The sequence below is a fragment of the Pelobates fuscus genome, chromosome 3, assembly GCF_036172605.1.
Source record: "Pelobates fuscus isolate aPelFus1 chromosome 3, aPelFus1.pri, whole genome shotgun sequence".
Taxonomy (NCBI): domain Eukaryota; kingdom Metazoa; phylum Chordata; class Amphibia; order Anura; family Pelobatidae; genus Pelobates; species Pelobates fuscus.
Window position 1 is genome coordinate 222486412 of NC_086319.1, and position 14831 is coordinate 222501242.

The 14831-nt window shown below is 42.7% G+C and overlaps 2 protein-coding genes across 7 annotated transcripts in view; one reads left to right on the forward strand and one right to left on the reverse strand.

Moving 5' to 3' along the window:
• PUS7 (pseudouridine synthase 7) overlaps positions 1-5476 on the reverse strand; it is a 49327-nt gene extending 43851 nt beyond the window's left edge. For both annotated transcript variants that reach the window (XM_063448130.1, XM_063448129.1), the window contains exon 1: positions 5321-5476. The gene's annotated coding sequence lies outside the window, so the exon portion shown is untranslated. The remainder of the gene's footprint in view (positions 1-5320) is intronic.
• Positions 5477-5606: 130 nt separating this feature from the next.
• The window catches only part of SRPK2 (SRSF protein kinase 2), a 144654-nt gene continuing 135429 nt past the window's right edge, over positions 5607-14831 (forward strand). For all 5 annotated transcript variants that reach the window (XM_063448122.1, XM_063448123.1, XM_063448127.1 and 2 more), the window contains exons 1-2: positions 5607-5759; positions 5870-5930. In XM_063448122.1, coding sequence (XP_063304192.1) covers positions 5669-5759; positions 5870-5930 — 152 coding nt within the window. In that variant the 5' untranslated portion in view covers positions 5607-5668. The remainder of the gene's footprint in view (positions 5760-5869; positions 5931-14831) is intronic.

Consider the following 14831-nt stretch of genomic DNA (forward strand, 5'->3'; position numbering starts at 1 on the left):
CCTTGGTGCTGGGGAACTCTCCTCCTCCTGCCGACGTCAGCGCCGAATGCGCATGCGCATCTACAGTACATAGGAAAGCATTACTCAATGCTTTCCTAAGGATGCCAGCGTCTTCTCACTGTGATTTTCACAGTGAGAATCATGGAAGCGGCCTTTAGTGGCTTTCAGTGAGACAGCCACTAGGGGCTGGATTAACCCTCAGTGTAAACATAGAAGTTTCTCTGAAACTGCTATGTTTAGAGCTGCAGGGTTAAAACTAGAGGGACCTGGCACCCATACCACGTCATTGAGCTGAAGTGGTCTGGGTGCCTATAGTGGTCATTTAAGGATTAGTTCACTGAGGAAACTAATCTGAGGGTTTCGATAACAATGACATATCACTGAGACGGCTCACAGGGTTTGTATACCACATAATAGAGCATGCATGGACTGAGCTGATATGCAGGATGTGAACTACACGAGCTAACCAATGCTTTAAACACAGAAAAACTTTACAGATACTCTAGCCTATATTTAAATTTGAAATTGAGAACTCCCACCCAAGTATAACATGAGCTATGCTAAATATCATGGCCTTATATTTAAAAAACTCCACATTGGTAGAACATATTAACAAGATATTTCTTGGCAAAATGGGGATGGGCGTCTTTACAATAAATGGTATAATTTGCTTCACTTGTTAGATCACCCTTTTGTCCAGATTATTTGAATAGTTGGCAAAAGGAATTGGGTATTAAGGTAGATAGAGCATTTTTGACAGAGTTGGTACAAAATAAGTAAGGTTAATCACTGTTTGAATACGCATTAACTTTATTTTGAGATTTTGAATAAGTGATATTTGGTTGCCCAAATATTAACTAAATTTGCTTCTTCTGAATCTTCACTTTGTTGGAGATGCGAAAAAAAGATCTGGGCACTCTCTCACATATTTGGTGGGAGAGTAAGAAAATTAGAATTAAACAATCAAACAATGGTGGAAAATGTATACTTTTAAGCAATGAATAAGTATAGTGAATATTCTTTAAATTGGAATCTTTGGTGGAAAAAAAATCTACTTAAATTAAAACTAAATTAACATTTCAAATAATGAACCTAGAATTAAATTAAATAATTCTTTACTGAATCTTGACCTTGGGGACGGCAAAGTGGGTACATGTGATTTAAAGATTGGATAATTTTATTGTTTTTTTATAATGCATGGGAATGTATGATGTATGTCTTTATTTGTATATTTTTGTATTGCTATAATAAAGAAATTGAAAAAAGAAAAAAAAAAAAAACATCCATCATGATGCCAACATGCTAGCTTCCTTGCCAGAGTGTTGGCGTCTGAAGTGACGTCACGTTACTCTGTTCCATTACTCCCTAGTTGCCAGCTTGGAAGTTACCATAGCAACCAAAATTAATACGCTTTGGTTGCTATGGGTGGAGAGTAGAGGGATGTCCTGTATGAAGTCTTTTCTGCAATCCTTATCTCTGACATTGAGTGTCTGCTGAGGAATTGAGAGATAGATGGGAGAAAAAAATATATTTTAAATGGTTTTTTTTTTTCTTCAAATCTACACATTTGCTAGAAAGACCTTTAAAAGAGCTACAGTTGATTATTTGATGACAGGTTCCCTTTAACGTATAACAAGACTCATACTCTCCCAAGCCTTTTTATAAGTAAATGGCCTTGCTTTTACTTTCTTGAGTGGAGTGGAAGGGACTGGAGTCATGTATTAACAAATGCCTGTATAGCATCCTTACCAAGATTCACTTCAGAATGTGTAAGATGTATTATTTTTGTATGTTTGAAGGCATAAAGTAACCTGTAAAGAACCAAATGATGGTCTATGCCTTGATGTTCTGTGGTCCTTAAATTTTTTTATAAAGTCTTAAATATGAGGGGGCAGGGCCTGGCTGTCATGCTGCATGGATGCCATCTGGCCCGAGAGCATACAACCTGCCACTATCGAGGGCCAGTTTGGGCGGACACTACACAATATTTTTGGGTGTAAGCCCTCAAGCCCCCAGTATGCGATATATATTTTGAATTGCTGCAAGAATGGGCAAGATATGAGGCCTACCCTGCCATAAGCCCACTGAGGAAACTAATCTGCCTAGATAACAATGACATATCCCATACGGCTCACCGAGTTTGTATACCACATAACAGAGCATGCCTGGACTGAGCTGATGTGCAGGATGTGAACTACACCAGCTAACCAATGCTTTAAAGCAGTGCTCCCCAACCTTTTTATCGCCGCGGACCGGTAAACATTTGATAATTTTTCCGTGGCCCACTTGTTTTGATTTAATAAGACAAAAAAAAAAAACAGTCACATATATTAAAAAAACACGCAGACACATACATAGTCAGAAAATCACAAACACAGTCACATAAAGACATAGACTCAAAATTGTGTGTATGTGTGTGTGAGCGGTGCAGTGTGTATGTGAGGGTGGCAGTGTGTGTGAGAGTTGCAGTGTGTGTGTGTTTGGGGCGGTGTGTGTATGGGGGGCAGTGTTTGCGGGGCAGTGTTTGGGGGCAGTGTGTGTAGTATGTGTATGGGGCAGTGTTTGTGGGGCAGTGTGTGTATGGGGCAGTGTTTGGGGGCAGTGTGTGTATGGGGCAGTGTGTGTAGTGTGTGTATGGGGGCAGTGTTTGGGGGCAGTGTGTGTAGTGTGTGTATGGGGGAGTGTTTGTGGGGCAGTGTGTGTAGTGTGTGTATGGGGCAGTGTTTGTGGGGCAGTGTGTGTAGTGTGTGTATGGGGGCAGTGTTTGCGGGGCAGTGTGTGTAGTGTGTGTATGGGGCAGTGTTTGTGGGGCAGTGTGTGTAGTGTGTGTATGGGGCAGTGTTTGTGGGGCTGGGTGTGTAGTGTGTGTATGGGGCAGTGTGTGTAGTGTGTGTATGGGGCAGTGTTTGTAGTGTGTGTATGGGGGCAGTGTGTGTAGTGTGTGTATGGGGCAGTGTTTGGGGGCTGTGTGTGTAGTGTGTGTATGGGGCAGTGTTTGGGGGCAGTGTGTGTAGTGTGTGTATGGGGGCAGTGTGTGTAGTGTGTGTATGGGGCAGTGTTTGTGGGGCTGTGTGTGTAGTGTGTGTATGGGGCAGTGTTTGTGGGGCAGTGTGTGTAGGGCTGTGTGTGTAGTGTGTGTATGGGGAGTAAGGAGGGTAGGGAGGCTTTTTTAAATTTATTTAATTAAATATAATATATTGATGTCCCCCCTCCCTTCTTACCTTTACTGGGAGGAGGGGGGACATTTCTTAGTCCCTGGTGGTCCGGTGGGGATTCCCTGGTGGTCCGGTGGGGATTCCCTGGTGGTCCGGTGGTGGTGAGATGAACTCTAGCCCAGTTACAGGGCTAGAGTTCACTCTCGCGAGATTTGGAGCGTTGCCGTGGTTACCGCGGCAACGCTCCAAATCTCGCGAGAGGAGGACCCGGAGGAGCTGCAGGTAAGAGCTCCTGGGTCCTCTCTCCCTCCCCTGCCGGCTGCCAGCACCGTGCCTGCGGACCGGGGAGAGAGATCTCTGATCTCCCCTCCGGTCCGCAGGCACATTGCAGGGCTGGCACTTGGGCAATGCCAGCCCTGCATTAGCTGGCAGGCTCGCACACCCCTGGGCGGCCCGGTACCGTTTGATCCACGGACCGGTACCGGTCCGCGGCCCGGGGGTTGGGGAACACTGCTTTAAAGGACCACTATAGTGCCAGGAAAACATACTCATTTCCCTGGCACTATAGTGCCCTGAGGGTGCCCCCACCCTCAGTCTCTGAAACAGCTATGTTTATAGAAAAAATGGTTAACCCTAGCTGGACCAGGCACCCAGACCACTTCATTAAGCTGAAGTGGTCTGGGTGCCTATAGTGGTCATTTAAACACAGAAAGGGCTGGGCAGTGAGTATTGTGAATGGAGAGGGTCCCTCTGCCCCTCACACCTTAAGTATCTTGTGTTTTTTAGCTACCCATGGGGGTTTTGCAATGGTTATTTTCTATTTCTCCATTTCTCTTCTCTTACTTACCTCTGCTTCACTTCTACTTCAGTACAACTGGCATTTACGCTAACTTTATACTGCCAAGTTATGCAACCGTCATCATAATAAATAATAAAAGAAAGTAGAGACTTCCTCTTATTAACAATAATTTTCCAGTTTACTCCCTTTCCTATTCTCTCTCTCCCTCTTTCCTATTCCTACCCTTAGCTATCTTTTCTTTGAGCTCAGGTCAAGCATTTATTCTCATCTACTATTGCTATACTTGATAGTGGGTCAGGTATTCACCCCCATAACTAGCTTCAGGATTACAACAATCTGTTTATTTATTTTAGATATTCATAGTACAATATTGCTTTTAGTATTCTATAGGTCTTACAAATTGGCAGAGACATATTGTAATTTTTAAGTAAAATTTCCCGTCAGTATAACAGATCACACGGCCCCCCCCCCATTATGGATGTGATATATTACAGGTAGTAAAGTGTGTTATACGGTTCCACATTTTAATCAAGCATACATCCACATCTACTGTGGCTATATTTGACGGAATATGCAAAACATGCTTTAGGAATACAGATATATGCTTTTTACAGATCTGTTTGTTTTCTGATAATCATTATTATTATTTATATAGCGCCAGCAAATTCCGTAGCGCTGTACAATGGGTCATATAAGTACTGAGGCACCCCTTGTATTCTACATGCCTTAAAAATGAACAGAGGGATCAAGTGTCATTTTTCTCCTTTTCAAATTCCTGTCAATATAGCGCATCGCATTTTTGTTGTGATGTTATCTAGGCAGTAAGGAGTGTTATATTGTTATATGCATGCACATGGGCTTGTCTAACCATTTTCTAATTGTCTAATTTATTGTTAAAATTTCCCCTTTATAATATTGTAAAGTGCTGCAAAATAGATTGGTGTCATAAATGCTTATAACAACAACAACAATAAAGATCTTAGAACTTTACAATTATGTGTGAATATGGCTGTTAGTTTTACTCAGTGCATACTGCTCTGGAAAATATGCTGGCATATGATAAAAGATATACTGTATATATATATATATTAGCATTATTTATGAAGTGTCACTATACCTGTTGCAGAACTACAACTCACATGAAGTTTTGCCAACCCTAACAAGACATGTATAGGCATTGGAGATGTCCCACAGCTGGAGGTCTGTCCCTGCTCAGTGTATCTGTGCCCACCCTCATGTATCTCACTATAAGACAAGTCTGACCTCAGCTAATGTCTGCGAGTGATACACACACATTGCATTGCATTGCATTGTATGTGAAGGCCCTCACAGGGGATGTCACATATGTGCGGATTTGGCGATGTACCTGGATGGTGCTGGGCCGTGCGGCTGGGAGGTATCCTAGCGAGCAGTAACCAGAGCCGAGTGACAATCCTGGGCAGCGGGATGCACAACACGTGGGGAGAAAAAGCCAGCTTCGCACCACCTGGTCCCGAGTCCTCCAGCTCACCATCGAGACGCAGAGATAGAGCGGCCTTTTCTTCTTTCTCCCCCCACCCTTTCTTCCCTCCCGGCTGCTACAGTCTATGGTGCGCGGCCTGCGGTTGCCTAGGAGAGGAGTCAGAGAGCAGTCAGTCAGACAGAGAGGGGAGGGGGAGCGGGTGACGCAGTGTATAGAAAGCAGCGCGCTGAGCGACGCGGGCTCACTTGGCCCATGGAAGCCGACGGCTGCGCCTGCGTGTACAGAGCCCCGGCCGGCACCGGTACCAGCACACGGAGCAAGGTGGAGATGAGCTCCGGCAAGGGTAGGTACAGGCAGGCCGTGCTCCCCCGGCAGCCATCCCCCGCTATAACCGCCCTCCCCACCCCGGCATGCGGCCACTAACCGCGCTCCCTGTCTGTCTGTCTCCCGCAGTACTGGCCATCCAGGCCCGGAAGAGGAGGCCGAAAGGAAAGAAGGAGAAGGCTCGGAAAAAGTGAGTAAGGGGAGGGAGAGAGCGGGGGCCGAACCGCCGCCATGGCTGAATCCCAGGCTCGGGGGGCTGTCAGACCGCCATGGAGGGGGCACAGCATGGGACCACATAGAGTGCAAGCTCCGCGGGTTACCGCCTCACTGTGCAATGTTACGAGTTCAGGGTGTTTCTCTTCTGAGAACTATTTCTTAATATTAATTTTTAGAATACTCGTCAATCAGTGTTGGTTTTATCATCACATTATTTGCATCATTGTCATTTTATTACAATCAAGTACATGTGCTTGTGTGTGTGTGTGTGCATATTATTTATATAAACACACATGTGCTATTTACATGACTTTTAATGAATACTTTTATGATAAGTGGGATATTTACTAAACTGGGAGATGTGTCGAATTGACGTTGGATAAGGAGTTTTAGGCCAGAGTAGCTATCCTGGATCAGTAGCCAAGTTGGGCTCTGTGTTCAGTTGTGCTATTTTGACCTGGAATTTGCTGTTTCATTGTCCATTCTTCATAATTAGTTTACTGAATTTGTGCACCTAATATTTCAAAGAATTATCTTGTTATACATCTTATTCTTTAAAAACAAAACACTCCAGGGCAGCTCTGTGACGGGTTAGAGAAGTATCCAAGTTCTTATTGGAATTAATTTCCAATAACTATAAGTAAAACAAACGGGGTTACTCACTAAAGTGAGATTTTCTTATATTAAATGAAATGGGAAAAATACTGTCCGCTATGATTTCAGTTTGACTACTCTGGCCTTTAATTGGAATTTCACTTTGCATTCACACTTTATCAAATAACCCTGCAAACGTCTGTTGCTAAAATGGTTTTGTAAATTTGATGTTAAGAGTACAGAAAGTATGCAGCAAAACTGGCGTAGAATTCAAAGCTGTTGCCTGTCACTTTTAACTGCTTATTCACTAAATTGGGAATCGTTGACAGGTAAAAAGGTGTGCGGATATATAATGGGTGAAAACTTCCAGATTGGTAATTAACCAAGTTTTTTCCTAACTCCTTTGACCCCATTGTCTGACCCGCAATTCCTGATTTATTAAGTATTTTGACGTAAAGGAACACTCCAGTAACCAAAAAAACTTAATCTAAATGATGTTGTTGTGTCAGGATGCACTCTTACCTCAAGGGGTTAAACTGTTCTTGAACGGTCTGACCCCTAAGTTGCCTTCTATTAGATGTATGGTCAGGTCCCCCAGAAGGTGTTATAATTCCTTTACAACTGGAATTCTGATGATATTCATTGATGTATGTTGCACTTGGGTCCAGCAGACCTGTGTCCTGGGTGATAAATACTATTTGATGGTAAATAAAATGAAGTCTGTGTATAAATTGTAGGGGTGAATGGGAGCCCCTATAATAAGATGTATAATAATCCCTCTATAGTAAAGCTCCCAGTGTGTCACATAGACGGACACATGGCGCTCCTGATTGGTCAGTCATTTGTCTCTTGGAGATCGCTGGAAGCACTCTTCAATGATCTTGCTCTGATAGTGATTAATGATTGGCAAATGAGCTAACCCTGCGCTGTAGGGCTTAGTTGAGGAAGGCTAGCATTGGCTCTTGAGTAGGAGCTTCTGGCTGTCACTAATAGCTCACGGTGGTCCACAGGTAAGTAGCCAAACCATTCTAAAATGATTAGACTTCTTACAATGGGGATGTGCTAGGGCACTGCTGTCTCCATAACCACTATTGATTGCTTTAGTGATTACGGTGCTTGGATTTCCATTTGGACTGTAAATGGCTACATGCAAATGAGCACAGGCAGGCATTATGTTTCAGACTCCGTCTTGCATTTCTGCAAACTCTCTTTGGTGTTGACTTCTTCTACCATATGTGCGATTTATTTATTTCTAATGTGCCTTTATAATGTGATGGACATAAACTTCATGTACTGATTCAATGTCTTTATTTTATATTTTTATTGCCATTAAAATGAGTGATAGATTTATTACTGTAATTTATGTATGCATCACAGCCATGGTAAGAAACCAAAACTGCCTTTGACACTTACCTGAAGTGGATGTAGAAATTTATAGGATATATTCCTACACCCACTTTAGTGATATTTATACTTTATCTGTGTTTGAACGGAAATAATTTGCTGAGGGCTGCTCAGAAGAGCTCAATTTGAACTAAATATCTTATTCCTATATTAGTCTTATTTTATTTGTATACATTACTATTGTCTTACTTTAGTCTAAAGCAAATTTGACACAAGACAGGACTTGGTGGACCAAGGTAACATCAAACTACTCACATTGGTTTGATTTCTTACAACCATTAGTAGTGTGCAGAATTTCATTTGGATGTATTTGGCTTAATTAAATCCCTTTTTAATCCATACCCAAATCATTCCACCTAGGATTTACCTGTATAATCTTAATTCATCGAAAAAGACTTCACAGGTAAATCTTGGATGGATCGATTTTGTTCTGGTGTGGACTAAATGGAATATTATTCGGATGAACCAGTCTAAACAAATTTTTGCACGAGTTTAATAACCATTACAATGTGCTTTTGTGGTTATGGTGCAACTTTAGTATGACTTATTTATAAAGTCAACATGAACTTCATGAAGTCAACACATCAAGTGATACTTGTAAGAAAGGTTATTGGTTTAAGTTTAATTCTTTATTTTTATTGTTTTAGTTTAGTTTGGGATTCTATGTGTTTGAGGCCATTTTGGCTCTTTTGCCATGTGTTCTGCTGCTTTGTCACACTTTCTCTCATTAAATGCACCCATGGAATATTGTTTTTTTTTTAGTTGTGTTTTTTGTTGTTTTTTTTAAATAAAACTGATAGAGCCTCCTTCTAGTACAGCACTACGGAATCTGATGGCGCTATATAAATAATAATATATCAACAATAAAGATACACTATTTAAAAATGAGAGAGGAAATATTTCACTGCTTTTGATTATGATTTCAAAACTTGTACAACTTAAAAAAACAATGTCATGTAATCATGTTATTACTTACTACCCTGTGCTAAAACATCTGGTTATGTTTTGTTTTGCTTTTTTCATGCTAATACAAACAGAACATTATATTTTGCTGAGAATATTGTAATCCTTGTGTGCTAATGCAGGAAAACTGTTTGGATTTAGCTACTGTACTTGAGCAGTAGTAACCTCTTAATTCTAGTTTGGTCAACCCCATCATGACATACCTTTTTTGAAAAGGTAGACCACCTGGGCAATTCCCACATGGAGCATTTTGAATCTCTTCACATGTTTTTATCATGGATTTCTGCTGAATATTCCTGCTCACTTATGCTAAGGGAATATTTCATATGGTTTTTCAAACATGCCAACATTTTGTGGATACATTTGCAGTCTTTATCCTACGGGTGTAAAGAACCCAGGTTTGTTTTCTGCTACATCTGCTTGATCGTTCAACAACCTTCTTGTATAACTTAGCAAGGCTTGCAAGAAATCATATGACCAGTTTTGATGGACAGATTTCCTAGGTCCATGTATCCTTCAAGGTGGTATTTAGAAAAGCCTCATATTCAAGTAATTCTCACAATGGCATACTATTTGCAAAAATAGGCACCCCTCCCACATGCATCCATATAATCACCAGGTGGTGTGTCTTGTATCCCCCTCCACTCCAAATCCTTCCTTTGGCCCAACCTTCTTTTAGAGACGTTCTTGCCCAATTCTACTTCATTTCACCTGTTTTAATAGAAGTGGTTTTAATATGGGGTGGAACTGATCTATCTGTTGCTAAAAGGGAATTTCTACTTTAGATATATCCGAATCTGCTCCGAGGATGCTCTCATTTTGAATGTGTCTGGCTTCCCAGTGATGATCTAATGAAGTGAGACTATGAAACTTTTGTGCAGTATCTTTGGCAGTACATGCATCAGTAGAAAAAAAATACCTAATAAAATATATACAATATATCTGAATTTATTTAACCTATAGAATTATTTTTTTTTTACTTGCATTACCACTAAAACCAAAGCTTACCTATCATTGTCCACCCACAACATCACATAGTAAACAAATAAAAATGTGATTTATTTTTGAAGTGGGAAAGGCAAGTAATGGGTCAAATGCACCAGTTTCACTTGACATGGGTTTTTACAATTCAAACAGACTCCTATGGGTGAATAGCTTGCCTGGAAATAGCTGTTTATGCTGTATGAAGGCAAAAAAACTTGTCATCTGTGTCAACATTGTGCATTGTTTTATAAAGCGGAACATGTTGCACAGCAAGGCATGACGTTTTTGTAATTTGAAAGCATATCTCATAGTAGAGAACAATGCTTTTTCACATCTTTGGTCAAATACAAAAATGCAGGAAAATAAAATTAACCTTATGTTGGTTAGTGGTTCTACTGGGCATGTGCAGCTATAATCACTCAGCCAGTCAGATGCTTATCATAAACATTTGGCTTTTTTATTTTTTTTTATATAAATAATTCTCCTTTAAACTTGGTCTTGGCACCAAAACCTGTTTCAGTCTCTCATGCTATCTGCATGGTTGGTGCACCCTATTCCTGAATCCCATACTCTAGTAAGAATGTGTGGGCGAATGCCAATTTATTTTTCAATTAAATTAATTTTATCATTTTATTTAATTACATTTCATTTATAGAAACATTTTTGGATATGTCTAAATATCCCTGTGAATTTCAGCACAATGTGAAACTTTGGGTTATTTGTATAAAGTTAAAAAAAATGAAAACCAAATTGCAAAAATGACTGACTTGGAGAAAAAAAAAAAAAATTCCCTTGGTTATACAGTCCTATCAGACGAGAACTCTATATAGATGAGTGTAAACACCCGATGACAAAAAAAAATTACACCTCTCTACACAAGGACTTTATTTTACAATTGCATTTTAATAAGCAGTTCAAAAGTAAAACAAAAGATGAATTAACACCTGAAGACTGCTTGATATGTATATACAGAGCTATAAAATGTTGACTCTGGACGGGGAATTGTGGTTAGGAGCTGTTTTTCAAATTTCAGTTATACTTTTTTATAATTTTTTGACAAAAAATCCGTGCTCTCCATTACATAGCTACATAGCTGAAAAGAGACTTGCGTCCAAGTTCAGCCTTTCTCACCTTTGTTTTTTGCTGTTGATCCAAAAGAAGGCACTGCGGGACGAGGGGGGGAGGGAGAACACTGCGGGACGAGGGGGGGGAGAACACTGCGGGACGAGGGGGGGGGGAGAACACTGCGGGACGAGGGGGGGGGGAGAACACTGCGGGACGAGGGGGGGGGGGAGAACACTGCGGGACGAGGGGGGGGGGGAGAACACTGCGGGACGGGGGGGGGGAGAACACTGTGGGACGAGGGGGGGGGGAGAACACTGCGGGACGAGGGGGGGGGGAGAACACTGCGGGACGAGGGGGGGGAGAACACTGCGGGACGAGGGGGGGGGAGAACACTGCGGGACGAGGGGGGGGGAGAACACTGCGGGACGAGGGGGGGGGGGAGAACACTGCGGGACGAGGGGGGGGGGGAGAACACTGCGGGACGAGGGGGGGGGAGAACACTGCGGGACGAGGGGGGGGGGGAGAACACTGCGGGACGAGGGGGGGGGAGAACACTGCGGGACGAGGGGGGGGGAGAACACTGCGGGACGAGGGGGGGGGAGAACACTGCGGGACGAGGGGGGGGGAGAACACTGCGGGACGAGGGGGGGGAGAACACTGCGGGACGAGGGGGGGGAGAACACTGCGGGACGAGGGGGGAGAACACTGCGGGACGAGGGGGGGGGGAGAACACTGCGGGACGAGGGGGGGGGAGAACACTGCGGGACGAGGAGAGGGGGGGGAGAACACTGCGGGACGAGGAGAGGGGGGGGAGAACACTGCGGGACGAGGAGAGGGGGGGGAGAACACTGCGGGACGAGGAGAGGGGGGGGAGAACACTGCGGGACGAGGAGAGGGGGGGGAGAACACTGCGGGACAGTTTGTGCAGAATATTTTATTTATTATTTTTTATTTTTTTTATGGGGTGTTTCCACCTCTAAAAACTGGGTGCGTTTTTTGCAGCGAATAATATGGTAATTCAAATCTCCAATAATTAAAGTGTTGCCCAGATTTGCAGCTTTCTCAATTTGCTCAAACAGCTGTTGTTCCTCGTCAATATTAACATTAGGTGGCTTATAACATCCCAACCAATAGATGATTGCCCTTCTTTTGCCCTAAGCAGATATTTTCCCATAAATAGCAGAAGTTGACTGGGGGTAATTATCTCTCTTAGATAGGAAGGTAGAAAGTGAGTATCCACTAAATGATTGGTAAAACAACCCACACCCTAGTTTGAATAGATAAAACGAAAGAAAAAGATCTATTGCTTCAACCAGGAATAGATACAACACCTAGAATATTCACATAGGAATAGATGTACTATATTGTATAAATGTATTTCTAGCAGAGATGGTATATCTGCTAAACATCGAAGTTAAATGAAATGTACCTCTATGGAATCAGCAGTATAATAACATTCAATCTTATGATGCGTGTATTGATAGAGGAAAATAGATACAAAACAAATGTGTCTTCATAAGTATATAATGAATCAATTGAAGCAGGGGATGAGCTAAAGCTTTCTGTCTGATCTCCATTTTGTAGATTGCTATGACCCCCCCCTCTACCCTACTACTAGTTTTAAAATATCCTCCAACCTTCTAGCCATCCTATCCCCCAGCACTGCCGACCCTCTCCCGTTTAGGTGCAACCCATCACTGCTATAAAGGTTGTACCCAAGTGCAAAGTCGGCCCAGTGCTCTAAAAACCCAAAACAGTCCTTCCTGCACCAAGACTTCAGCCACGCATTGACCTCTCATCTCCCGCTGCCTTTCCACTGTAAGGCATGTCATAGGTAATAGCTCAGAGATTACCACCTTCTAGGCCATTTTCTTAAATTTACTACCTAATTCCCTGAAATCATTCTTTAGGACCTTCCATCTTCCTCTTACTTTGTCATTGGCACCAACATGGTCTATGTCTGCTGGGTCAGCCCCTCCCAATAATCCCTCCACTCTGTCAGCAACATGCCGGACCCGAGCACCCGGGAGACGGCATACTATCCTGTTGAGCCGATCAGAGCAGCAGATTGCCCTATCATCTCTCTTAATAGAGTCCCCTACCACCACAACCTGTCTAGCCTTCCTTAAATTTTCATCCCCACCCGTACTAGAGGGGCTGTTAGAAGGAACGGCTTCGTCTAATACAGCTACTCCTGAGCTGATGCTCCCAACATCATCACTCAAACGGGCAAATCTGCTAGGTTTAGCAAAATCAGGACTACCGTATTTATTCGAGTATAACGCGCACACGTGTATAACGCGCACCCCTAATTTTATTAAGACACGGAGGCGAGTATTATGCTGCACTCTTTCTTTATTTCCCTCAGCAGCAAAGAAAAAATTTGAAAATATAACCAGTACATAACATTAACAGTCTGAGAGCAGTGTCTCCTTAGCAACGGTAACAGCCAATCAGGTTCTTCTCTCCAGCATAATAGGTTCTGTCAACCAATCCTATTCCTCTTTCTTTGCTGCTCCCTCAGTTAAGTAACATCAGGTCCCCACGGTTCCTTAACTGTTCCTTAACTGTGGGGATCATATTTTGTATTAATTAAATTATATTCATATAGTTGTAATTCATTACTGTACCTTTAACGTTATACTGATTAATATTGTCTATGTACAAAGATCTGTGGGATTTAGGTATCCCTTTAATTGATTCTCCTCATATACAGTTTACTTATATTTTATATTTTGTATGCATAACTGTTATTACATTAATGATCTCTAAGGATCCTGATTCCAACACTGCCGACCTGAGCCCAATCTTTGTTGATCGGGCGCAGGAAAGTTTGACGGAAATCTAGGATCCTGTCAGCGTTTTTTACCCTGTCAGAGCCGACCGCCATTCATTTGGTTTCCTCTAACCACTTATTGGCGGATCGCGAAAATAGCATATTTTCTGTAGTTCCCCCGTCACGATTATATGACTACATTCGACGGCCAGTTAGACAACAAGCTCCTGTCTTGCTCGGGATTTTCGCTACGGCCATTTTTTCTTGGTTTCCCGCGCTCATTATCTGATACCGCCCCCAACGGCCGGACCTCGGAGTTGGAGTTTAGTGTTAATGGCGGTCGGACGGCTCATGGTATCTCTGGTTTGATTTTTACACTTATCTGTACTTATTTACATTAACTATATTGTGAGTAATTGTGTGTGCCTGATTTCCTCCCCCTTGCTTTGGGTTAATCAACCCTCATTTCTAGGTTGTTTTATTTCTATAGGTCAAATTTAAACTGTCTCTTTACACCTGCCAGTTTTCTCAGCATAATCAATATGCCTACTGACAAGGATAATCAAACTCCCTCTGGGTCTCAGGTCCCCATTCAAGGGATTTCAAATACACCTTCAGCTGAATTTAATACCACTGCTGATATGCAGACTTTATTTGACAGAACTATGTCAGGCTATGACAAAAGCCATTACTTCAGCTATGGGACTTATGTCTGATTCACTGTCACAGACACTGACACATGCCCTCATGCAGGCACAGAAATCAGCTCAAACAGCCACTACCCAGGCCCCTATACAGCCTCAGGCTGGCCGCAAGGCATTGACCAAATCAAAACCCTCCTCTCTATCTCAGATGGACAGCTATGCACCTGTCACAGATGGCGCGCCTATTCCACCACCGCGCAAAAGAGCCACTAGCCGGGCAAAATCGGCTAGGTTATGGAAGAGGGCAAAAGCCCAACTAGACTCTGAGTCGGATCTCAGTGATATTGAGGAGGATACTTATCAGGATTCTGAAGATCCCTCGGATCTAGAATCAGATAGTCTGGCTGAAGGTTACGATCCTGACTGAGACCGCACTGCGTCTCAA